The sequence below is a fragment of the Salvelinus alpinus genome, chromosome 38 (assembly GCF_045679555.1).
Source record: "Salvelinus alpinus chromosome 38, SLU_Salpinus.1, whole genome shotgun sequence".
NCBI lineage: Eukaryota > Metazoa > Chordata > Actinopteri > Salmoniformes > Salmonidae > Salvelinus > Salvelinus alpinus.
In genome coordinates, this window is record NC_092123.1 from 10,163,628 (window position 1) to 10,186,968 (window position 23,341).

The following is a 23,341-nucleotide window of genomic DNA, read 5'->3' on the forward strand; positions in this document are numbered from 1 at the left end:
AATGTACATCTTCATTTAGGAGCATAGATTTCACAGTGTACAGTGTGTCTTTTCTTTCTCTTTTCAAAATTATCTTCACTCTTGTCTTTTAAACCTACCAATAACCATCTTTAATTTTTTTTTAAATATGTTTTAGTATGGGTAGTCTCCTTCACTTCTTTGTTTAAAAAGTAGTCAATGCATCAGAAATATAAAACGCATTATGTCAATTATTAAGTATAATTTTTCAATTATTCATGTTTTTGTCATTTGTAGGCCTAGTCCATTACATAAACTTTTAAGTGTGTATACATTTTATGTAATAGAAATGTATTTTTATTCCTAATAATAATTTGTAATCATAATTTAAGCATAAGGGGAAGGGTATCGGCCTCTAGGGGCGGGACAAGGCATGTTCGGAATTGCTTCTCCTCCCACATGTTGAATATTAATGAGAGAAAATAGTCTGCGAGCCTATACGTAGTGACGACACACGAAAACTGCGGGCCCGGATTGCAGCAGCCCCTTGTCACTGTGACGAAGATTGGCACTAAGGTAAGCTGTCACTCAAATTCCTCTTTTTTTTCGTCGCCCATCAATCTAACAATCGACGCAACATGCTTGAATGCAATGGCTCGCCATGGAATGAGCCAATGTGCACTTTGCAGAATGAACAGTGAGCCAAAAGACTGATCACACATAAAGGCAAGCTGTTGTGGCGAGAGAAAAAAAAGATGTCCGCTTGTTTGGAGAAGGCGCATTGGAAATGGTGAATGAGAAGGCCAAGCGTGTGTTCACTAATCTACAGACCATTGGACTTTCGAATGTTATTATGAGAGATACCTAGTGATAACCGCAATGTAGATGGGATGTGTGCTGTTGCCATTTTTATTTGTTCAACATTTGAAAGCACCAATATTATCTGATGCATGTAGCCTGAGCCGCTATACGATCTTTAGACAGCGAGGGTAGGATACATTGGTCATGAAATTGACACGAAATTGTATGCACTTTTTGTTTGTTATGGAAACACATTTGATTTATTACCTTATTTATTTTTGCAAATGGATACGGCTGGCTAAGGAGAGATCCATGGGCCTAGTGTCCCAGTTTAGGATGATGCTTGGTGAACATTACGAACTGTAGATGCACAACTACTGCGTTGAAAAATGCTTTATTTAATCAAAATGTGTGGCCGGAAGTTAGGGCTACTGACTGTACAACATACCTCCCACCCTGCACGCGCGTGAATTGATAACTGCACTGTCTTAATTCCATTCTGATACACGCATACAGTGACCAAGCATTTACCACACTCCAAAAAAATATGAATCCTCCTACCCCAGAATGAAAGGCCCTGTGCATAGTACCCTGACTCTATGTTCTTCATTGGCTATGTATGTATCATGCAATGGTTATATCTAATCTATGACAACGAAAACCTAATCTAAACCCCATGTCTGATGCATGTGTCTGTAGGACTGGTAACCACACAGGTCTTGGACTGGAATGCCCGTGTATTGGCAGCGACCATGATGGAAGCCCAGTCGGCATCTCTAGATGAGTACCCGGAGGTGGATCAGGTAAGAGATTGAAGACGAGGAGGAGTGAAGTTTGAACATTTTACAAAGTGGGTGGCCATATTCCAATGAATGAGCTGTGTGATGTTATATACCCCAAACTTAACCACAAATTCACTAGTAAATTAACTGTCTGAAGAAGGGTGTTCCTGTCCTGAATTCCCAATTTCAATGAGCTGCTGTGAAAATTAATATGACACACTTTAAAAGGCTATCAATCCTCTGTGGACTCCATGGCCTTTCAGCAAACATGGCAGAGATCGTGGGGGCTGAGACTAAGCACATCTTCTAGCGCTCACATAAATGTGTATTTTAACACATTTGCCTTTCAAGTCATTGTGGCAATCACAAGGGCAAGGACCATCAATATCCAGAGACCGTGAGTGGGGGAATGTTTTTCAAATACTGTAACAGCCACACATCTACAGTGTGCACGTAGGAGAGAGGCAATATTCATCATCATACATGTCTTTTTAATATAATATATGCCATTTAGCATATGCTTTTATCTATACAGAACAAAAATATAAACGCCACATATAAAGTGTTGGTCCCATGTTTCATGAGCTGAAATAAAAGATCCCAGATGTTTTCCATACGCACAAAAAGCTTATTTCTCTCATTGTGTGTACTAAATTTGTTTACATCCCTGTTAGTGAGCATTTCTCTTTTGCCAAGATAATCCATCCACCTGACAGCTGTGGCATTAAACAGCAGGATCATTACACAGGTGCACCTTGTGCTGGGGACAGTAAAAGGCCACTCTAAAATGTGAGCGGTTTTGTTACACAACACAATGCCACGGAGGTCTCAAGTTTTGAGGGAGTGTGCAATTGGCATGTTGACTGCAGGAATGTCCACCAGAGCTTTTGCCAGAGAATTGAATGTTCATTTCTCTACCAACGTCGTTTTGGCAGTTCGTCCAACCGGCCTCACAACCGCAGACCACGTGTAAGCACACCAGCCCAGGACCTCCACATCTGGCTTATTCACCTGCTGGATCGACTGAGACCAGACAACCGGACAGCTGATGAAAGATAGACTGGTTTTCTGATCCAGCCCCCTATTTTTTTTTTTTATAAAGGTATCTGTGACCAACAGATGCATATCTGTAGTCCCAGCCATGTGAAATCCATAGATCAAGGCCTAAGGAATTTATTTCAATTGACTGATTTCCTTATATGAACTCTGACTCAGTAAAATCTTTGAAATTGTTGCATGTTGCGTTTTATATTTTTGTTCCGTATAAAATCACTTGCAGTCATGAGTGCATAATTTTTTTTATGTATGGGTGGTCCCATTAATCAAACCCACTGTCCTGGCATTGCACGCACTATGCTCTACCAACTGTGCTACAGAGGACCACTTTAAAAACCAATGAATGTCAGATCTAGTGAACAATTAGGCATAGCTGGAATGAGCCTGACCTGAGGCAGTGTAGGACAGTGTCGTGTTCACTAGAAACAAAATGGAAGGAACTGTTGAAACAGGGAAGGACTAGAATGGATCATGAGTAATTTATAACTTGAGTGTAGAAGTTACAGACAGTGTATTCATCAGGGTTCAATGTGAGTGATAAATGGCTAAGGCGGTCTCTGTAAGCCGCTGAATTGAGACAGTGTTGTGAGTGGAAAGAGACAGACCAATATCTCTCTCCTCTCCCTGGGGTGTGTGTACTCACCCCATTACCACCCTGAGGGGAGACATCCACCAACCACTGACTAACTTTACTGGATTTCACGCCTATCCCCTCCCTTCTCTTCCACTCTCCTTCTATTTTATCTGCCTGGTTTCCCGCTCTTCTCTTTACCATACTTGTCTCTTCCCTGGGTAAAGGTCTTGGTGCAGATGCGCGTGGGAGCGGATGCAGACGGGGATCCGGAGCAGAGTCTGACCGAGGGAAGCGAGGGGGGAGCAGGCAGCCCCTCTGCCATGCAGCCCCAGACGCCCATGGACACAGACAAGCAGGCCATCTACAGGTAGGCGAGTCATGGTACTCCTCCACTCCGTCCTCATCAGAGCTGTTTTCCACTTTTTTTCCCTCCTCCTTCATTTTCCTTCCCTTGTCCTGTTTATGACTGTGAACTTGTGTGTTTGTGTACCTTCATTAACTGCGTCTACTGTAGCGTTAATCCTTTGCACTCGCGTGTGTATCGTAGGCACCCCCTGTTCCCTCTGCTGGCCCTACTCTTTGAGAAGTGTGAGCAGTCGACTCAGAGCTCGGACTGCGTCAGCTCTGCCAGCTTCAATGTGGACATTGAGAACTTTGTCCGCAGCCAGAAGAAAGAGGGCAAGGGCTTCTTCTGTGACGACCCAGACGTGGACAACCTGGTGAGGAACTCTGCACGACCAGGGTCTTGTTCATTTGGGCATGCAACTGAAAACGTTTGAAAATGTTCTGCAACTGAAAACGTTTGAAAATGTTCTGCAACTGAAAAAAAATTGTTGTTTCTTATTGGATATACCCAGTTGGTCCTTTTCTGTTTCAGTCTGTTTTCTTCCTTTTGGTACCTAATGAACATGACCTAGCTATTCCACGTCTGTCTTTGACGTTAAAAGAGAATATTACGAAGTTCCACGGCTGTTGTGCCCCTCAACAAACCACTCTTGAATTGCCTCTTTACATCGAGCAATTGAAAGATTGTATGTGTGATGGTAAATGTTTTATCAAAAAGACAGAAATAAATGTTGTGACCCATGTCTTTATTGGGAAGAACTGAAGAGACATGACTGACCAGCAAACTGATGTTGAATGACCTAATTGGTAATGGTTAAGCTTAACCCTTGGCTACGGTCAGGGTTAGAGTTATGGGTTGGCAGCATACCTACCGATGGACCGCTAATGACCTGACCTTTGACCTCTGACCCCAGATGGTGAAGGCCATCCAGGTGCTGCGTATCCACCTCCTGGAGCTGGAGAAAGTGAGCGACTTGTGTAAGGACTTCTGTAGCCGCTACATCGCCTGCCTGCGTACCAAGATGAACAGTGAGACCCTGCTGAGTGGAGGAGATACTGACAGCCCCTGTTCCCCTGTCCAGATACAGGTACACACACTCACACACAGGTTATACACACACATTTTCCCTTCATAGATTGTTTGTATCTTTCCCAGAGGGAACTTTGGCTATTGTATTGGGATTAAATGATAAGCGCATAATAGTACAAATAGTACAATTATACAAGATGAACACAAATTAATGTGAATGCAGTAAGGCTAATTCTGTGTGTTTTCACCCCCCCCCCCCCCCACCCCCCCCAGACCTCCAGCCCACTCACAGGAACCCTCAGCCCTCAAGGCATTGTGATGTCAGCCTCAACCCTGCAGCAGGGCAACGTTACCCTGACAACAGTCAATTCTGCTGGCCAAGTGTTAGCAGGTATGTCTCCGTGGCATACCACCTCTACAGGTACCCTCTCCTCTCCGCCTTACTGTGTCCCTGTTAAGACAACTACTAGCAATACTGGGTCATATTAATTATGGTACACCGTCGCAAAACATTTTGCAACGGATAACGAAAACAATATTTTCTTATCAGGTTCAGGTAGTACTTCAGGTAGTACTAACTGTTTTAGTCAGTTTTCTTGAATCCGTGAATGTTGCCTCTTTTTTTCAGAGTTGATTTCAGTTGATTATGGTGAGGTGCTGAGGGTCCTTGGATCAAGGTGTTACCAAAAATGCCCTAACTTTTATTTGTGTATTTGAGCAGGTGGTACAGTGTACCAGCCCATCACAGTAGTCACTCCTCAGGGACAGGTGGTGGGACAAGCTATCTCACCCCAGACAATACGCATCAACAACACACAGGTGAGGAATACACCACACACACACAGACAGACGCACGGTCACAGTCACACAAACTACAGCCGGTTCTGTGACTTGACTGTGTGTGTGTGTGTGTGTGTGTGTGTGTGTGTGTGTGTGTACAGCTCCAGTTGCAGCTCAATCAGGACCTAAGCAGTTTCTTCACCCAGGAGGACAGCTCATCCAAGAGCAACAAGAGGGGGGTCCTGCCCAAATCAGCCACCAACATCATGCGCACCTGGCTCTTCCAACACATAGGGGTGAGTGAAAAATACCTTGTACCAACCGTTCCTAAGATTAGAATAACTTCACCTATAACTGAATGTATTGTAACCCAGAGTAAAGCTCTGCTAGGTTATTCCAAGGGTGTCTGAGCATGCTTGCGTGCGTGTGAGTGTGCATGTATTTGAGAGAGAATGATGGCCCCCGTCACGATGGCTCGTCCCATGATGGCTCGGAGCGGTTGCATTGACAGAGACGGATGTGTTAGGTCCTCATATGACTGGCCCATGGTCTGCTGGCTAAATGCTAATCCGAGGTTAATCAGTGGACAGCCCACAGGCCCAATGGTGGATCTAACCAGACTGGTAGCTCACAGAGACCCTTTGTTCCCTGTGTGTGTGGGTGTCGGTGTGTGTTTGTTGTGTGCCTGCGCGTGGACGTGTGTGTGTAAGAGACGGTTAACTAGCAGCCAGATGTTAGAACATCCTAGGCCTCACAAAGACACACTTTGAGATGACGTGTCTTCACTGCAGCTTGTTCCTCTCTGCTTGCTCCCGAGCGGCCAATCCTGGCCCTCAAGCCTTTGTACATCCTAAAGTTGAATCTAAATGCATCCGGATTGGGACGAAAGCCTAACCTCCCAGTACCTCAGAATTTTCCCCCACATGGCCCACTAGCAATTTATACCGGTGTAAGTAATGGTCCCTGTGGTACCCACAAACGTTGCGTGATAGCAGATCAAGTAACAGAGAAATTGGGTAAAAAGGTATCCGACTAGTGGCCAGGCTGCTCCGAACTCTTAATTCACATAGAAGCGACTTTACTTAATCAACATCTTGTGCCGTTCCAATACAAATTGACCTTTAGTCTTACGTCATCCATCCACAGTCTCTCCCAGTACCTACTCGGCTTAATAGGGAGCTAATAGAACTCATTTGCTGTAAATGATTGTTTGTGTTCTTTACCCTTCTCTCTCTTTCTTTCTCTCTCAGCATCCCTATCCCACGGAGGACGAGAAGAAACAGCTTGCCATACAGACCAACCTGACCCTGCTGCAGGTCAACAACTGGTGAGGCAATCTTTCACGCACATACCCACACACACCTTAAACCCAAGCGTAGAAATGTGGCCTCGGATGATTGGCTTAGCCCCTGTCCGTCTCTCCCTCTCCAGGTTCATTAATGCTAGGAGGCGGATCCTCCAGCCCATGATGGACAGCAGTGCTTCAGACGCGCCCAAGAGCAGGAAGAGGACTCCCCAGAGCCGGCCCACCCAGCGTTTCTGGCCCATGGCCAACAACATTGCCTCGGCCGGTGTAGGGCAAGAGGTGGCCATGGACGATGACGGTAAATGCCCAGAAAAACAAATAATATGAAAAGTCTGCAACTCTGATATGCTCCTGTTGTAAATGTATTAAACCGCAAGTGAGAAATCACAGTAGGAACATATCAGAGTTCCGGAGATGATTTTTTAAATTTTTTATCCCCAGTCCTTACTACAGGCTGGGATGAATGTGGTTTTCACACCTTGATATGACTTGATCTTGTCCTTAACACACCGGCCATCTCTATTACCACAATAACCCCGGTCAACTCTTGACTATACGCTGTCCAATTACGTGCTGGTTAGTGGGTGTGGCTGAAGCTTGATCTTGCTCCCCCTGTGCCCTCAGTTACCATGGTGACGATGGGCATGAGTGTAGACGAGCTGCAGACGCTGACCTCAGACAGTGCAACACTGGCCATGCAGCAGGTGATGATGGGAGGACACAGCGAGGAGGAGGACGGCGAGAGCGAGGAGGAGGAGGAGGAGGAAGAAGAGGAGGAGGAGGAGGAGGGGGGTGACATGGCCGGATTGGAGTGACATACCACTACTGCGGGATGTGATGTCACACCCTCATGCATGCCTGTGTTTGACTATATTACTCAACACTCATCACAGTGTCCAAGACAACCCACACTAGGCCTTTAAGGTCCTTCTAGAAACAGAAAAAAAAATGCTATTTTTATATGTAAAATGTTTGGAATGAAGGCTGTTTTATTTTTTTCATTTGGCTTTTTTGCTTAGTGTTTTTATTTTGTTTAGTTTGTTTTTTAAAGAATATTTATGTATGAACATTGAATGTCCAATATGGCTGACCTGCTTTTCAAGGTCTGTTGGATTTCTCTAATAATAAAATGTTCAAGAAAGATTCTCCTCAACTTAGTTTTTTTATTTCGGAGTGTCGACGCAGTGTTTTCAGGGGAGGATATCGACATGATGAACTAGGATGTGTTGGAGGACGTATTGATAGTTGTGCAAAGACGTCTGTACCAAAAAATTCACACATGCTTATGAGTGCAACATCAAAAATGAATCATTGGGAAAAAAGCTTTTTTTGTAAAAATAAATACATATCTTTATGGCATTTAAAAATTATACAGGTTTTTACTTGTGTTCTCTGTACCACATTTCTCTACAAACACTGCTATATAACAGTATATTATACACAGTACATGTTACAGCTATTCCATTTGTCTACATACACAGTTTGTGTGTAGGGATGGAAGGGGCCCACGGTGGAGATGTCGACCTTCTAATGAGACCAAACTTAGGCCAGGATTTAATCTGATCACCCTTTTTGACTATGCCCCACTTACAGGCGATGTTACCACGATCGTGGAGATCGCATTCAAAGTAAACGCTGCAGATGTCGGCTCAATCGGAAATGACCTTTTAATGTCAACTTTGCTACAACGTGGATCCTCCGCAGTCCGTATTGAATCCTGGCCCTAGTTCATCTCCCCAGTCCTCCATTTATTGTCCACCATTCCCCCCCATCTTGCTTCTCTGACTTTAAAATAGAGCTGTTGCTCAGCCTCAGATTGTGTCCATTCATTGTTGTGCTTTAGAACAAATAATTAGTGTCTCTGAGTAAAGTCCTCTAAATATGTGAGCTACTGTATCCTTTGGGGATCAAGGACTCAGTGCCTCTTCTTTCTGGGGAAAGATATCACAGAATGGGTGTATGTCATTTTGATGTTAAATAGACTAACAGATTTAACTGACTAATCCTAAAGAATAAACTACCAAAAGGTTTTCCATTGATTTCACTGGCTGTCTCAAACTTTAAGACTCCTTCACTCTTAAAGGAACAGTTCATTCTGCATTCTGGTGAAACTCTTAGTAAATCCAGGCCTAAATTCATTTTGATGTCTGAAAACATCTGACAAACTTTGATTTTGGCGTGAACGGTCAATTTAAACCATGTATCTCTCTCCTTTGCATTGCAGCCTTAACAGTATTGCAGTACTGTCTGCCACCAGTAGAGTTCATGAGTGCTACAGTATCAACAGTAGAATTCACCTCCATCTGCTGGTGGATCCAGCTCAGAGCGTGGGAGATGAGAGTGTACAAGGCAGGATTGTCCCTCTCAGCACAGCCATAGTCCCAGCTAGTGGCCCCCGCCAGCTTCCACACTGACGAGTCCTCACAGGCCAGAGGGCCTCCGCTATCCCCCTGAGGAGCCAAACACACCAGGATTAGCAGCAGTGCATTTGACTCCAAATAGGTGAGCTTTATAACACAAAACACACTGTGCTAACGAACGGTTAAAAGCAGCGGGTGACCGTCCTAGCGCCTTTGAACAGGAAATCGGTCGACATTTTCTGTTCATTTTCTGACGTTTGGTGATGGCAAACACACAGTGGCCACCCCCTGCTTTTAACCGTTTGTCTTCGCTGTGTGCTTTTTGTCTGCACTTTGTCCTTTAGACAAATGGTGCATGGAACTCTGAGGTCCACTTCTGAAAGATACCTGGCAAGAGTCTTTGCCGCCCTCTAGGTAGCCTGCACAGACAAGCCAAGGGGAGATGGCTCCCTGGTACATCCTGGTCCACTGCAGTCCCTGCTGGAGAGCACAGGGACCTGGGCAGAGTGCATGGACACACTGGTCTCCCCTGGAAAGACACACACACACACAGAGAGAGGAAGGGCAGGAAAGCTGTATCACAGTGTGTGCCCGCATGCATGAATGCGTGCATGTGGTGCGTGCTTGCGCATCTAGTCAGGTGTTGAATTTGAGCCCATTCACCTCCATCCACTGTGGCACCCCACCCAGAGATCCAGCACATCTTCCCCTCCTCAAATCTCTCCCCATAGTTCGGCAGGCAGATAGGCTCAACCAGACCTGGAGGAAAATACTTAGCCAATGAGCCTGCTGTGCTCCTTCAGATTTGAGGTGAATAAGAGCAGTTACTCTTAGGGCTCTAATCAATCCGTATCGCGGAAGTTCAACGCTAAAGCCCAATTTAAAGGCAATGTTCCTGCGTTGGCGGGGGACTGTATTCACGGTAAACCTTGCATACTGTATGTCAGCATAATCAGAAATTACCTTTACATTTCTATCACGTAATCTGTAATGCGTCAGCGATACAGATTGAATATTGAATAGAGCCCTATATCACTATCACTCAGTAGGACAGACAGGAAGAATTAGGACACATTTTTGGGTTGTTTTGCCTTGGTACTCCATGATACAATGACTATGAGGTTAGAGTGCAGACTGTCAGCTTAAATATGTCCATATCGGCTGAACCGTTTAGAAGAAATATATATTTGTGACTTTTTCACTCATCCTTATTCAAGATTTATTCAGGATTATCCGTAATCATGGTAGCATCCACATTAACGAATAAGTGTTAATAAACATATTGTATTCTTATTTACATTAAAAGTCACTGCAAAATGACACAATACATTATTTACCATTCATTTCTATTGGGCACAAAATAATCTGAAACACAAACAAATACAAACAGTAAATTAATCGAACAAATGTGTAGAGTCACAAGTGTGATGTAGTCATTGCGTGCTATGAATATGGAGCCAAACACTTAACTTTTTACTACTTTAATAAACATATAAGTGTCCCAATTTGTCCCAATACTTTTGGTCCCCTAAAAATGTGTAACGGTTCACCCGATATGGATGAAAATACCCTCAAATTAAACCCGACAGCCTGCACTTTAACCTCATAATCATTGTGTCATTTAAAATCCAAAGTGCTGGAGTACAGAGCCAAAACAACAACAAAATGTCGCAGTCCCAATACATTTGGGTCTCATTGTAGATCGTGGTACCATTAAAGGTAAGAGGCTCTGTAAGCTTCAATGGAGCGATGTCGTAGTTTAAGCCCTTGGGTTGGTTAGTTGGCATGGTAGACCATCTTCTCCAAAGAGCGAGACAGCACCCCATTGACCGGCTGATCTGTCAATCCCACATACACTGCCCACAGCGTGGGGTTTGTTACAAACCTTGAGAAGGGATGGACAGTCAACCAATGAAAAATCATATCACTTTTAGAAGTTATGCTGTGTTCATGTACGGTATAAATGTTTGTGTGCGTACGTACTTGCATGCGTGTGTGTGCGCGCATGTGCACCTGTGTTTGTGAGAGAGACTCACCCGTAGACACAGTGTGCTGCTGTCACTATCCAGCGTGGTGTGATGATGGAGCCCCCACAGAGGTGTTGGTTCTGATAGTGCAGGCTGGCCTGCCAGGGAAACTGGCCTGGTTCGGAGATGTTCCCTCCCACAATACGAGACTGGAACATGGGCCTGGAGCCACAATCTGCAGGGGGCAGCCAGGGGAAAAACATCGATATGATAATGTTGCTGGTATACACTCACAACGCACACACACACACACACTTCCTAACTCCACTGTCACTCTTTCACTCACCTAGGCACTTGAGTACGATCACACTCTCAGAGCTGCACTGGGTCTTACTGGGAAAACAGAGAATGAAGGCTTATACTTACTGCCAACATACACACAGACAGTCTGTGGACCTGAGCACATATAACATGCTGGGAATAACTTCAGAAAATGAAATTATACAGTAAACTGGTTCAAATTAGGTTATTCTCTGTGTAACACCAACAGGAAAGTTTGATGTGTGGTCTCATTTGTACCATGTACAAACCCAGTCAAGCCCTTATGTCATTGAGAAAGATGACATGGACTGAAGTGAAACATGAGATTACAACTAGACTTATGAAGCAGAGCAGAGCAACATAAACAATCAACACGCGCTTACGAAACATGCTTTAGTTAGTGCCGCCGAGCAACATGCGTTTCTGAGGGAAACGCAGAATTAGCCTAATTAGAATTAGCCTTCCATTGTTTCACATGACAAATACTGTATCATGCGCCACTTTGGGGGTACCTCCAGACAGTTTTGCCTTGCAAAAGTTTTGTTTTTTTCCAAATACAGAGAAATTCTTGAGGGAAACCTGTTTCAGTCTTCCAGAGATTTGAGACTGGGACGGAGGTTCACCTTCCAGCAGGACAATGACCCTAAGCATACTGCTAAAGCAACACTTGAGTGGTTTAAGGGGAAACATGTAAATGTCTTGGAATGGCCTAGTCAAAGCCCAGACCTCAATCCAATTGAGAATCTGTGGTATAACTTCAAGATTGCTGTACACCAGCGGAACCCATCCAACTTGAAGGAGCTGGAGCAGTTTTGCCTTGAAGGATGGGGAAAAAAACAGTGGCTAGATGTGCCAAGTTTATAGAGACATACCCCAAGAGACTTGCAGCTGTAATTGCTGCAAAAGGTGGTTCTACAAGGTATTTACTTTCCGGGGGTGAATAGTTATGCACACTCAAGTGTTCTGTTTTTTTGTCTTATTTCTTGTTTGTTTCACAATAAAATATATTTGCATCTTCAAAGTGGTAGACATGTTGTGTAAATCAAATGATACAAACCCCCCAAAAAGATGTTTTAATTCCAGTGTGTAAGGCAACAAAATAGGAAAAATGCCAAGGGGAGTGAATACTTTCGCAAGCCACTGTAGCTCAAAATGCTTCAGTTCCGATAACAGGAACGGGGAGACATTCAACCATCACAGCCCTGTTGACAGCCTTACATCAGCATAGTATGTAGTCCTTGCGGTGGCATACTGTACCTTGATGGCACAATCAAGAATTTGAGTACTTAACGCAATAGTGCTTGGGAAAAGATCTTTGGTTGTAAGGACATACGCTAGAAGAGGAAGAACTTGCTGCTGCAGCTGTACATTAGAACTTTAACAAAAAGACTGGCAGACTGGTAATGAGCACAGTTTTATTTTCTGTCAGAAATGGATGGCCAAATGGTTCACCTGAGGAAGGTGGTGTTATGGATCTTGACAGTCTGCTGGCGATCTGGATGACTCAGGTTGACTGATACCAGGTTAGCCTGGAAGGCCGACTCGACAGAGGAGAGAGGCAGGGATCTGGAACTGATGTAGCTGAGCGAACAAGAAGGAACCACACAGAGATTTACAGTTTATTGGGGCAAATAGTGTGAATTTTAATTTGCCGCTTATAAGGCAGTGGGTGGATTTGGGATGGTATTATGCTGACATTCTGTGACTAGATCCATTGACAGAACTAGCCATTCATTCATTCACAATCCATTTATAAAAGTGGTCACAGGATCCTAATATACTTGGACCACAACGGAAATAAATCTGTTGACCTTATTGTGTTTTATCCACAGTTATTTTGAATGTGTGTCTTTGATTTCATGTGGCTGAGTCAACTTTATTTGTATTTTATAAAAGTAATGAATTATTAATCCAAACATACTCCTAACATTAACTAGGAAGGTCTTAAAGGGATACTTTGGGATTTAGTCTTTATCTACTTTTATCTACTTTATCTACTTATCTACTTCCCCAGAATCAGATGAACTTGTAGATACCATTTTTATGTCTCTGTGTCCAGTTTAAAGGAAGTTAGAGGTAGTTTTGTGAGCCAATGCTAACTGGCGTTAGCACAGTGACTGGAAGTCTATGGGTATCTACTATGCTAGCAGATACCCATAGACTTTCAGTCATTACGCTAATGCTAGTTAGCAATTGCGCTAGTGCTAGTTAGCAACTTCCTTCAAACTGCACGCAGAGACTTAAAAATTGTATCCACATGTTCATCTGGGTCTGGGGAAATAGATAAAGGGCTTCATTACCAAAATGATCCCCAAAATGGGAACGTGGCCAGATCCGTTGTAACACTGCCGATGGTATAACTGACAATCTTGACCTACTTAGAGCGCTGGTTGTTTGGGATGGTGATTTTTCACTTCATTTAATGCCAGGCTGATTTTAATGGGATTAGCAATGCAGTTAATGGAACCTTTGGATACAGACGCCCATTAGAAAGCCCTCCCTCTGAATGCTGAGTAAATGTGAGAGTATTACAATGAGGGAGAGAGTTTTATCACAAACTGCAGAGTCATGTCGATGTAATAGGCTCTTTCTCCTCAGGCCCTGTGGGAGAATGGTTTCTATGGTGGAATGATCTGTATTCTCTGTATCTCTTGACATTGCTCCACTCACCCTCACCCTAGTCATCCACCATGCCAGCCCCAGTGAACCTCTGGCCCTTCACTTATCTTTTTGCCCCTGTCACAGAGAACTAATTCAATTCCGTTCAATTCCCAACAGTGTACCTGGAGTATCCCAGCTGTTTGCAGGCAGAATAACCCAGTGTGTGATCCCAGTTGGTGGAGCACACAGTCCTCCATACACCCCTACTGTTGATCTGCAGCACAGAGCTCCTCCCACTCAGACGCACTAAGGGACAGACAGACAGACAGACAGTGTGTGTACATGTTACTCTGGGAAAAGTCTGGCCTATCTGACCTAGCCTGGGGACGAGGTTACACAGTGAATGATGTGGATGAATGGTGTGAGGGAATTTCAAGCCCTTTATCAGGGCTAGAGTGGGAGAGCGTTTTTAGTCGTGTATGCATGTGGGAGAGAAGTGTGCATCTCACCACATATTGCAGTTCGTCCTAACCCATCTGCGCAGTCGCTGACGCCATCACACTGCGCAGATCCGGCAATACACACAGTGGATGTGCTACAGTGGAACTTCCCCATGCAACTGACTCCCACTTTGGAAACAAGGATGACACACGCATGTACACACATATACACACACACATTGTTACACACAGTGGTGGAATTGGGAAGAAGTCGTAGTAAAATCCTATGATTCTATGTGAAAAGCACATGTCACAATGATATGTAATGACATGTTCCATCCCTGATTACACACACAACTTGTTGTGTCATTCAGGCCTCAAGAGTAACGTACTGCACCCTGTCTCCTGTTACACATACGACACACGACTCCTCTTACAATCACAATAAAACAGTACAGAACAACGATACTATTACAATAACACTATGAGCCACTCAGACACTGTATATCCTAATCCTAGTACTTCATACTATATTCTAACGCACAACATTGCCCGTTGTAATAGATAGATAACACTTTATAATACAGCCATATAGTGTCAAGTGCAAATGTGTCCTTGATTTCAATCCAACGACACATGGTCCAATATAACTGCTTATAGACAGATTATCTTTCTGCAATAATATGCTTCATAATGACTATGTAATAACAAGGCCACAAACAGTGTTCCATTACCTCCAAGCCCAATGCCTAGGGCTAGACTCAGGGCCAGTAGACCACACGCAACAATCACCAGCAGCAGCCAGTGTGCCAGGAGCTGGCTGCATAGAGTCTTAGTCTCCACCAAGCCGTCATCTGAACCACCAGAAATTAACCATGAGAGAAAATCTAAACAATGGGGGACAGGGCAACACTGGCACTAGTAAGGTCATAAACCATTGAGAGCCATGGTTAGCCCCATTACAACACGCGAGGCACTCATAGATAGAGCAAGGGGGTTTTCCTGACTCTGTGTCCAGACCACGAAAAACTCTTGACGCATAGATGGAGAGTCATTGTGTCCTCTGAGGCTTCCATACCGTGCATGAAGGGCCGGACCTTGATGAAGCGCATGGAAGGCAGGTAGCTGGGTGGGGTGAGCAGGCCCTGGCTCTTTGGGATGGGGGCAGGGGGCTCCTGGAGCGGAGCGGTGGGCACATGGGGGTCCTGGAGGTTCTGAGAGAAGGAGCCGCTGGTCTGGCTACTGAGGGAGCTGGCATTGAAGGTGGTGAGGATCTCCACGATTGGCAGGTCCTCGTTACTCACAGACTCAACCTCAATACGGACCGTTCCCTCTGCCCCAGACACATGTATGGAGTGTGTACGAGAGACAAATAGAGAGACAGAGAGAAATGGAGGGAGGGCGCACGAGAGGGAAGATGGATGGCGTGAGAGAAAAGGGGGAAATGAGAAAGAGATAGAAAGAAAAAGCGATGAGGATGAGTCTTCCTTGTCAGTTGTTCGTTCATCTGAACAGCGTTGATGTTAAAACACGCAGACCTCGGGAGGTCAGTCTGGCTACACACCTTCCTCTCTTCGGCTGATCCATCAGCAGCAGTCTTGTCACTATTAGGCATGGGCATATCTCCTCACCCAGCTAATCATCGTGGTCCCATGGTAGTAAGATGACCACCGCTGCGATGGGAGAGTAAGGACTGCACTGACAAACATCCAGGATATAATGCTACTGCCTAGCTGAGTGACTGACCAATTGACCGACCACCACCAATGGAGAACCTGAACGCATACTCCCTGTATATTGCTCACATACCAGTTTCCTAGCAAACTGTATTCACTAACTAACTCACTAACTGACAAATTTACCTTTGTAATCCGTATGCCCGACAAACTGCCTGACAAACTGGCCAGATCTTGGTCTGGCCAACTGACTGACAAACTGTCTCTCTGTTGTCCTCCTCTCTCTCTCTCTCTCTCTCTCTCTCTCTCTCTCTCTCTCTCTCTCTCTCTCTCTCTCTCTCTCTCTCTCTCTCGTGTCTTCACTCTGGCCACACCCTGATGGAGAGAATGGGACACCTGAGCAGGTGCAACACCAGTGTGCCGTGCCACATAAAGGGGGAGATCAAGTAACGTCTGAAAGCTCCTCGACCTCGCGGGTAAGGTTACAGTGGAGTATTCTGGGAAGACACTCAGGTCACATTGCTGCTACAGGTGTTGGGGGAATTAGGGAGGGCGTGGGGGGTCTGTGGTTGTAAGGTGAAAGGTCATAAGCCTACTTACTGGCTTTTCCATATGATGGGGTCACTCAGGTGTACAGGCTAACAGAGATGGATGTAAGGAGGCCATGCATCTGGGGAGTGCTCCGTCATTTGAATTGCACAGTGCGTGACTGATCATTGGCGCATACTGTATAACAGGAAGGTTTCTCTATTTTTCAACAGTCAAGATCTTTGATGCGTACTTATCTGAATCTAAGTGTATGACTAATATAAAATACTATACGCTAGTAATTGTGTAGTGAACAGAGCCTCTAGTGATCTAACGCCACCAATAGCAGTACTGTGTAATCAAGGAGTGGAGGGACGATGAGATCCATTACATCACAGGTCATTAGCTAGTGAGGTTACTGGAGAACCCTTTAGTGTTTGACCCTTTTCCTCTGCTTCCTGTGTCTTGTTTCCTTGGGTGGCGCTTCGGTGTCTTTACGTGTGCGGGTGTATGGCCACGATTTTAGCATATAAATCTTGGTGGGGCAAAAAAAACATGCCAGCAAAGCCACTACACATCACAACACTAAACAATACATTAATTGCACTATAATGGTGACAAACGGTGGCCACCAACAGGTATGGCCTACATGAAGCTGTCCCAACAGCAGAGCTTTCTTTTCAGCACCATGGAGTGAATCCTTACCACCGCTACACCTGGCTATCAGTGGAGCCTTGTCTGGCAGCGAACCAGTTCATTCAGCCTCATTTACTGCCTTTGTAAATACATAGCTGATATGGCTGACTTGCTTAAATGAATGTGGATTTTACTGACAATTGAGATGTATAAACTATGGCATAAGGGATCAATGAGCAGATCAGAGGCAATCTGTAATTTCGAATAAGATATTAATGAGCGAGCTAAGACGGATGTAGTCAAAATAACCTTTTGTTCAGCACTTTTGAAATGTACAGCGACAGAATTCAGAACATGGGCCGTTCTTACAGTATTCTCCCTGTACACCAAGTCAGAACCATAGGATGAATAAAAGGGGGCATTTAAGCAGACAATGAAAGCTCTTACAATATTAGATGATGACATTTCCATAAAACAGGCTATAGGCTACATGTGCACCACCAAGTCAGAACAGTAGGCTAAGTTATGAGGGGGAAAGGGACCAAATTATTAGGGTGAGGCACATGGGCTACTAACAGCTTACTACACAACATACACATATTATTACTTTCTTAGCTACAGTATGCATACAGTGCATTCAGAAAGTATTCAGACCCCTTGACTTTTTTCACAATTTGTTACATTACAGCCTTATTCTAAAATGGATTATAAAAATATATTATCATCAATCTACACACAATACTCCATAAAGACAAAGTGAAAACAGGTTTTTCGACATTTTAGGGAGGTGACAGAACTCCAGAGTTCTTTTGTGGAGATGGGAGAACCTTCCAGAAGGACAACCATCTCTGCAGCGACTCCTCGGTAAAAGGCACATGACAAGCCCGCTTGGAGTTTGCCAAAAGGCACTTAAAGGACTCTCAAACCATGAGAAACAAGATTCTCTGGTCTGATGAAACCAAGATTTTATTATTTTAGCCTGATTGCCAAGCGTCACTTCTGGAGGAAACCTGGCACCATCCCTACGGTGAAGCATGGTGGTGGCAGCATCATGCTGTGGGGATGTTTTTCAGCGGCAGGTACTGGATCGAGGGAAAGATAAACAGACAAAGTACAGAGAGATCATTGATGAAAACCTGCTCCAGAGCGCTCAGGACCTCAGTCTGGGTGAAGGTTCACCTTCCAAGAGGACAAACGACCCAAAGCACACAGCCAAGACAACACAGGAGTGGCTTCGGGACAAGTCTCTGAATGTCCTTGAGTGGCCCAGCCAGAGCCCGAACTTGAAGCCGATCAAACATCTCTGGAGAGACCTGAAAATAGCTGTGCAGCGACGCTCCCCATCCGACCTGACAGAGCTTGAGAGGATCTGCAGAGAAGAATGGGAGAAACTCCCCAAATACAGGTATACCCAAGAAGACTGTAATCTATGCCAAAGGTGCCTCAACAAAGTACTGAGTAAAGGGTCTGAATACTTATGTAAATGTTTCTTATTTCTTTATAAATGTGCAAACATTTCATAAAAACCTGCTTTTGCATTGTCATTATGGGGTATTGTGTGTAGATTGATGAGGGAAAAAAATATTTAAGCAATTTTAGAATAAGGCTGTAATGTAACAAAATGTGGAAAAAGTCAAGGGGTCTGAATACTTTCCGAATGCACTGTATCTCCTGACACATTACATAATTTATGTAGCAGCATACAATACATTTTTGGACTCACCATTGTGCTGTGCTCACTTGAACAGAAAGGTGGCGCGGCAGTCCTTCTTGTGTGCAAATTTTGCAATTAAACTTTGTCATCAAAGTCTGGCATTCTCTGGATGTATGGTGCTTTCAAGACAACTGGTCAAATCATGGCATCAGTGATCTTCAGGTCGGAGCTCTAGTAAGAGGCCCGAGTTCCCGAGTTGGATGACCGTTCAAAACGTATTTTCCCAGTCGTTGCTTGTTTTCTTTCAGAGTTCCCAGTTGTCTTGAACTCACTGAAGTCTGAGATTTCCCAGTTCCGAGTTTCTAGTTGTTTTGAACGAGGCAGAAGTCATGCTGGATTGACAGCATGGCCAATGTATTCAACCTTCTCTGGCCCATGGTGTTACATGAATGTTTATCCTTTTAAGCTTGGACCCTTTCAGACAGATGTTTTAAACCCTTAAACCCAGACTTGGACCACACACCCTCTCCACTGAATAGCAGGGGAAGCAAAATAGTGATTGCTTTGCAACGCTTGCAGTTAGCCACTGATTCCTTCCAAACCACTCATTGTTGAATTTGCGATTTCCAACTTGTTGTGTAACGTTTATGTCCAATGGCCAATGAGCACAGATACATTTTATCCACAGTATAATTTCTCTTCATATGACAAGGATTGAAAAGGATTTGCCAGTAGATTGTCGACGTGATTAATGATGATGACTGCTTGTCTAGCTTGCTAGCTAAGATTTTGAAAGTATGATGTTGACTTCAGTCCAATCAAAGCTACGGTACATATAATGTGATTTGACATAATTTTATCTGTGGCCAATGACCTTGAGCCTTCTTGGATTGGCACTTCTAATGTAAATCTATGGCAGCACCAAAGGGGGCTTGAACTTTCTAGCTCTCCCTGTAGATTTTGTGGTGACGTAGTGTTCCCATGAGTGTCAGAACACTGAGCCAATCACGGCGCAACTAGAGAACATTACCAACCCCTACGCTCTGTATTTTCCGCTGGCTACTTCTCCATTTTATTTTATTTATTTATTTAACCCTTATTTTACCAGGTAAGTTGACTGAGAACACATTCTCATTTACAGCAACGACCTGGGGAATAGTTACAGGGGAGAGGAGGGAGATGAATGAGCCAATTAATCACAGAGAGCACCGAGCTAGGCTGAAACAAATGCCTTTTGGAGCCGCCTTACTCAAGAAAGCAAAAAAGAGACCATGTTTGTGTGTGGCTTTATCAACTCAATACATTTAAAAAAATATTGTTTGCAAACTGATATGTGACACGTTTTAATACCAAAATAACATACTCTGCCTCATCTGCCCTGAATGACGCGACGCCACTGGCCATGTGTATGTGAATGGTCTTTCTCTTTCAACGACTCACCATACAAAGTATAGGAATAAGGAGAGGGCATTCATAAATGAGGACTATGATGTAATGGCAATATCTTACCAGCAGATGTCAGAACCTCGTTCTTTGTTCAACCCTACAGCTAAAGGGGTTCTCTATGGGATATATCTAAATGTGTCTTTCCAATGTGATTATTCGCATCCTATCTCCAAGCTTCCTTCTCAACTGTATTGATGGAGAAGGTCCACGATCCCTCCCTCCAATGGATTTTGAAGACGGAGACGAGGAGAGAGGCTGCGAGGAATCGAGGAAAGATTCATTGAGAGAGAGACCTGGACGAAGAATTGTCCACATCGCCTGTGACACAGCCAGGCTACAGTTAAACTATGGGAACCATGCTCATACAGAGTAACCCAATCCCCCATGAAGACAGCTAACTAAAAGCTAGGAAAAAGCTAAATCGGAGCTGAAGTGTTGGGTAGTTTGGTAGCGTTGATTCAATTTCACAGCTTTGGGTACAGTAATATCACGAAGCCAAAGTTAGGCTCCCCTTTTAATCCCATCCTCTTCCTCCTCCTCTCAGCTCTCTACTCTCAGTCACGACTGTGCAGATAAAGACTGTATGACTCAGCAGCCAGAACTGAGCAGCACGCACAGTCAGAATGAACACCTCAAATAACCACATCCATCCGGCTTAAATGCATCCATTATAATGAAGTCTGTTATAATGGTGATTGGTTAGCGCAATAGTTGGGGTCGCTGTGGAGTCCGTTTGGGGGGTGAGTGTGTTGCAGATGGGGATTTGTGAAGCTTGCGCCATAGCTTGCGCCTTAGCTTGAAATTTAAAAGAGGTACGACTAAGTGTAACAGTTTAACTTTAGTCCGTCCCCTCGACCCAGGCGCAAACCAGGGACCCTCTGCACACATCAACAAAGGCCGCGGCCCTTGCAGAGCAAGGGGAACCACTACTTCAAGGTCTCAGAGCAAGTGACGTCACCGATTGAAAGGCTATTAGCGCGCACCACCGCTAACTAGCTAGCCATTTCACATCCGTTACATAAGCAAGCAGCGTGACATCTGTTCACATCTTCTCACCTTGCCTCCTTCTCAAAACAAATTGGAAAATGTTCGAGAGACCTTGGACCTTGTCCTCCAATATGGTCGAGAAGGCGGCGATGAGTATGATCCGAGGAATCGCGAGTGACAAATTTAGAAAGAACCTTCGCCTTGACTTGGTCAACTTATTGACCTTCCTCTCTGTACATTGGGTTAGTGCTCTGAATAATTTGCTGCTCGATATTCCCGAAGATTAAAATGATCCACTATTTCTAGTCTAGTTGAGAAGAAATACTGTGATATATTTTTTCTCTCTTTTTTAGTATCATCACTTTCCAGCCAGACTGTGTATAGGTGGTCTAGACTAGCCTACATGAAATCCTATCACACTGTGAAAAGAGTGCATCAGTCGAGTCTGGCTTGGCTTGATTTAGTGGGCTCTATTACGTGTGTGTATGTATGTGTATTAGCTAAAGGCTGCTACAGGTCCCATTACCTCCCAGTGATGGGGTTATACTGTCCTGTTCCCAGTCAGTATCACATTCTCAATATCCTACTGTACATTCATATCCATACATCTTGCATTGAATCACTCTAGTCTATGTTCACATCATTATGTAGGCGTGACCATTCAGAGAGCCCATTCATTAGCACCATTCCCCATCTCCCCTACTATTTCTGATAGAGGATGTTCACAACGCGACAAGGATAACCTGGGGTCCAAGCTCTGCAGGCTGCAGTGCAGGGGGTGTCAGGGCCTCTATGATAAACCGACAAGGGACAAGGCCAAGCACACGTCATAGAGTATCCCACACACAATCCCAATGTTTTGAGCTGCTGTCCTCCAGGAGGGTCCCACTGTTCAGCTAGAACAGGAGCAAGGCAAGTTTCATACCATCAGCCATCGGGCTGCTGAACAGTGGGACATAGGATGATGCAGGCCCAGTACACGGTCAGACAGTAAGCCGCAGAGACTTTGAATATGTGACAATGTAGCCTAAATGTGTGACTTGTGTACTAACTTTCCAGTTTTCCATGCTGCATGTAATATATTGTGTTGTGTTTGTGTATTTGTAGGCTGACGTCACAAAATGCCTTTCCATGTAAATGGCCAATAAAGTATAGATCTGTACTATACAGGATTCTTGGGACGCTCCTACCCCATTGAAGTTTAAATGTACAATGGTTATGGTAAAGATTATGGTTCTGGTTAAGGTTAGTGGTTAAGGTTAGGAGTAGGGTTTAGGGTAGGGCATAGCTGCGGTAAGTAGTTTGGAGGTGGGCGTGCTGCAAAAGAAATTGGCCCGCACTACAGAAGTCTATATCTGTCAGCTAACACAGGACTAGTAAAGGCCCCGTGCACTACTTTTGTGATTTTTTAAAAACTAAATGTATTTGTATCTGAGTGTTTACCAGAATTTGTAACTTGAGTCTCATAATTATCTGTACAAAACAGTTAATCTGATAATACTTGCTTGATATACATTTTCGAGTTTCTTGAAATAGTTTGCAAATGCAACTTATTTCTATGTGAAAACTGAAATGGTCTATTCATTCCTTTTACTAGATGCTCTTATCCAGATGAACCTACAGCAGTGAGTGCATGCATTTTCTTTCTGGTCCCTCTTGGGAATTGCATCCACAACTCTAGCATTGTAAGCACCATGCTCTACCAAATGAGCCATATCATCTAATCACATCACATCATCATAAACCTCTTGATGTTTCAATGTACTCAGGTACTGTATTGTGCATTGCTTTTCTTTATGGCGATGGAAAGTCTACAGGTACAAATCTAGATGACCAGCCTATGTACAATACAGTAATGTATATTTACATTAAGTGGTTTGTAAGTATGGTAAATTAATACTGCACAAAAAGTGGTTGTTTTCCATCTTATTTGATCAAGAAAAATATTTAATTTGATGTGGGCATGTTTTGGGTCTTTGCAAATAACTTTACAGGACTAGTGTAAGGCCCAGTGCACTACTTAATAAAATATTTTTATTCAGATTATTTTTAATTACGATTTTTCAGGGGGTGCTGCAGCACCCTCAGCACCA

General features: G+C 44.1%; 2 protein-coding genes across 5 annotated transcripts; one reads left to right on the forward strand and one right to left on the reverse strand.

Moving 5' to 3' along the window:
* The first annotated feature begins 447 nt into the window (after nt 1-447).
* Nucleotides 448-7,775, forward strand: pknox1.2 (pbx/knotted 1 homeobox 1.2). 4 transcript variants are annotated; one of them, XM_071387305.1, is made up of 11 exons: nt 448-534; nt 1,459-1,562; nt 3,396-3,538; nt 3,719-3,890; nt 4,431-4,604; nt 4,820-4,967; nt 5,268-5,365; nt 5,488-5,622; nt 6,577-6,653; nt 6,758-6,930; nt 7,257-7,775. In XM_071387305.1, the coding sequence occupies exons 2-11, from the start codon at nt 1,512-1,514 to the stop codon at nt 7,445-7,447; spliced, it is 1,362 nt and encodes a 453-aa protein (XP_071243406.1). In that variant the 5' UTR covers nt 448-534; nt 1,459-1,511; the 3' UTR covers nt 7,448-7,775. The 4 variants fall into 4 exon arrangements, with proteins under 4 accessions (XP_071243406.1, XP_071243410.1, XP_071243407.1 ...); XM_071387309.1 differs by having other exon boundaries at nt 4,820-4,937; XM_071387306.1 differs by lacking the exon at nt 448-534 and adding an exon at nt 545-748.
* Nucleotides 7,776-9,402: 1,627 nt separating this feature from the next.
* On the reverse strand, nt 9,403-15,942 carry tmprss3b (transmembrane serine protease 3b). The gene is given in 12 exon segments (XM_071387267.1): nt 9,403-9,521; nt 9,656-9,751; nt 10,704-10,770; nt 10,772-10,877; nt 11,029-11,194; nt 11,306-11,352; nt 12,733-12,861; nt 14,064-14,187; nt 14,391-14,510; nt 15,020-15,175; nt 15,400-15,652; nt 15,886-15,942. Coding segments are annotated over 12 exon segments (1,440 nt in total).
* Between the last annotated feature and the right edge of the window lie 7,399 nt (nt 15,943-23,341).

Bases quoted from the DNA above. Each gene is read 5' to 3' on its own strand.
- pknox1.2 (XM_071387305.1), top strand. From the start codon at position 1,512: ATGATGGAAGCCCAGTCGGCATCTCTAGATGAGTACCCGGAGGTGGAT. The intron at 4,968-5,267 runs GTACCCTCTCCT...GTATTTGAGCAG, and splicing joins GTGGCATACCACCTCTACAG to GTGGTACAGTGTACCAGCCC. The intron at 5,623-6,576 runs GTGAGTGAAAAA...TTTCTCTCTCAG, and splicing joins GGCTCTTCCAACACATAGGG to CATCCCTATCCCACGGAGGA.